This window comes from Diospyros lotus, chromosome 5 (assembly GCF_014633365.1).
Source record: "Diospyros lotus cultivar Yz01 chromosome 5, ASM1463336v1, whole genome shotgun sequence".
Classification (NCBI taxonomy): Eukaryota; Viridiplantae; Streptophyta; class Magnoliopsida; order Ericales; family Ebenaceae; genus Diospyros; species Diospyros lotus.
Genome location: NC_068342.1, coordinates 42,934,399 through 42,936,732, shown reverse-complemented (window position 1 = coordinate 42,936,732; position 2,334 = coordinate 42,934,399). Strand labels below are relative to the sequence as shown.

At 42.0% G+C, this 2,334-nt stretch overlaps 1 protein-coding gene across 1 annotated transcript; it reads left to right on the top strand.

Moving 5' to 3' along the window:
* The first annotated feature begins 332 nt into the window (after nt 1–332).
* LOC127802284 (uncharacterized) lies at nt 333–1,647 on the top strand. The gene is made up of 3 exons (XM_052338002.1): nt 333–701; nt 874–1,504; nt 1,631–1,647. The coding sequence occupies exons 1-3, from the start codon at nt 333–335 to the stop codon at nt 1,645–1,647; spliced, it is 1,017 nt and encodes a 338-aa protein (XP_052193962.1).
* Nucleotides 1,648–2,334: the final 687 nt, after the last annotated feature.

Here is a 2,334-nt window from a genome sequence, read left to right as displayed (position 1 = left end):
GGATGACCTGACCATTATGGCCGATGAAGAGACCCCAGGTTTGTATTGTGCTTATTTGGGAATCCAATCATATTTGATACAGCGGATCCGAGCCCAACAGCCCTATGATGAAGAGTTAGGCAAAGTGTTGGAGCGGATAGAGGACTATGTTTCCATGGGATACAGTCAACGGGGAGATGGACTGTTGCTATTCCAGAACCGTATTTGTGTGCTAGATGATCAGGGGATGAAGCAGGAGATTTTATCTAAGGCGCACAGTACACGCTATACTATTCATCCAGGCACAACGAAGATGTATTAGAACTTATGACGATTATTTTGGTGGGCCTGGTATGAAGAAGGATGTAGCAGAGCTTGTTTCTAGATGTTTGGTTTGTCAGCAGGTGAAGGCAGAGCATCAGCGACCCGCTGGATTGATTCAGTCCCTACCCATTCCTATTTGGAAGTGGGATGATATTTCGATGGATTTTGTTACTAGATTGCCGAGGACTTCACGGGGACATGATACTATTTGGGTGATTATTGACAGACTCACTAAGTCTGCCTATTTCCTACCCATCAAGAAGACGTTTCCTTTGAACCGTTTGGCTCAGCTTTACATTGGCGAAATTGTTAGGCTGCACGGAGTGCCTTCCAGTATAGTGTCTAACCTGATTCCAAATTTACTTCTCACTTTTGGAACGCTTTGCAGGCGGCTTTGGGTACTAAATTGAAATTTAGTACAGCATTCCATCCTCAGACAGACGGCCAGACAGAGCGCACGATCCAGACTATGGAGGATATGTTGAGGCCATGTGTGCTTGATTTTCATGGTAACTGGGATGACCACTTGCCATTGATTGAGTTTGCATATAATAATAGTCATCATTCTAGTATTGGTATGGCACCTTACGAGGCACTCTATGGACGACCTTGTCGGTCTCCATTATGTTGGGAGGAAATAGGGATAAGGCTATTCTTGGACCAGAGATAGTGGAGCAAACGACTGAGAAGATTCGGACTATTAGGGCCAGAATGAAAGCTGCTCAAGACAGGAAAAAGAGTTATGCGGATTGTCGGAGGCGAGCTTTGGAATTTTCTATTGGTGACCACGTATTTTTGAAGGTTATGCCAGTACGAGGAATTCAGAGGTTTGGAGTTTCAGGGAAGCTTGGTTCATGTTACGTGAGTCCATTTGAGATTTTAGAGCGTGTTGGGGCATTAGCGTACTGGCTAGCTTTGCCTCCCCAGTTAGCCAGTGTGCATAATGTATTCCATGTCTCCATGTTACGCAAATATGTTCCCGACCCTCAACATGTGATTGACTTCCAACCTCTTGAGTTAAGAGAAATTTTAACATATGAAGAATTTCCAAGCTGCATCCTCGATCGTAAGGAGAAGGTGTTAAGGAATCGAGTCATTCCCTATGTGAAGGTGTTATGGCAACAACATGACTTTGAAGAAGCAACTTGGGAGCTGGAGAATGAAATGCGACGCCTTTATCCCCATTTATTTGAGCAAACAGGTATGTCTAGTTTGTTCTTAAAGATGAAAGGAACCTAGTAATATATTAGGTTTCCAAGTATGTTGAATAGGGTAAAGTTGACTCTTAAATAGCTTGAATCCAATGACATTTTGTACTCATTGACAGGGACGGAACCCATATGACATATTATGATGGGAACAGGGAAAGCAGTGTTGTTCAAAACCGGTAAGTGAACTTATACGTTCAACAAGATAATAAATTTGTATATCCTTTAGCTTTTTCAGATTACCAAACCCGAATTTGGAAGACCAGATTCCATAAGGGGGGGAGGATTTGTAACGACCCAAAGATGGGGTGTTGATATCAATGAATAACACGGTATTATCTTATGATGTGTGGGTAGAATTATTCGTTGAATTGGTTTTTGGTGCGGTGTAAGTGTGTATGTATGTGTTTTGGAAGGTTTAGGATGAGTGGTTAAGAGTTAGGAGGGTTTATGAAGAGGTATCCGATGTGTGGGGCTTTGGGAGGCTAGATATTCGAATGGTGGAAGTATCATTCGAATGAGAGCAACCCCATTCGAATGGGGTGTGAGTCATTTGAATGGGAGGTGATCCATTCGAATGGTCTGTTTTGCTAGGTAATGTCTCTTCATTGTAATTAAATTTCGGCTATGTTCCAGCCCAAATATTTCAAAACTTAAAACATAAAAGTTGTAGATCTTTCTCTTATCGTTCTATATCATCTTGAATCACCTCAATCAGAGTTTGGATGAGAGAGTTATACTCAAAATTCAAAAGGGTGTCAAACTGTCCAGAATCCATTTGAGCCTTTACATTCGAATGAGTCCAGCGAAAATTGCAAAATTC

Coding starts and splice junctions, on each gene's coding strand:
- LOC127802284 (XM_052338002.1), top strand. CDS start 333: ATGAAGAAGGATGTAGCAGAGCTTGTTTCTAGATGTTTGGTTTGTCAG. Junction 702..873: donor CGCTTTGCAGGCGGCTTTGG/GTACTAAATTGA, acceptor TCATCATTCTAG/TATTGGTATGGCACCTTACG.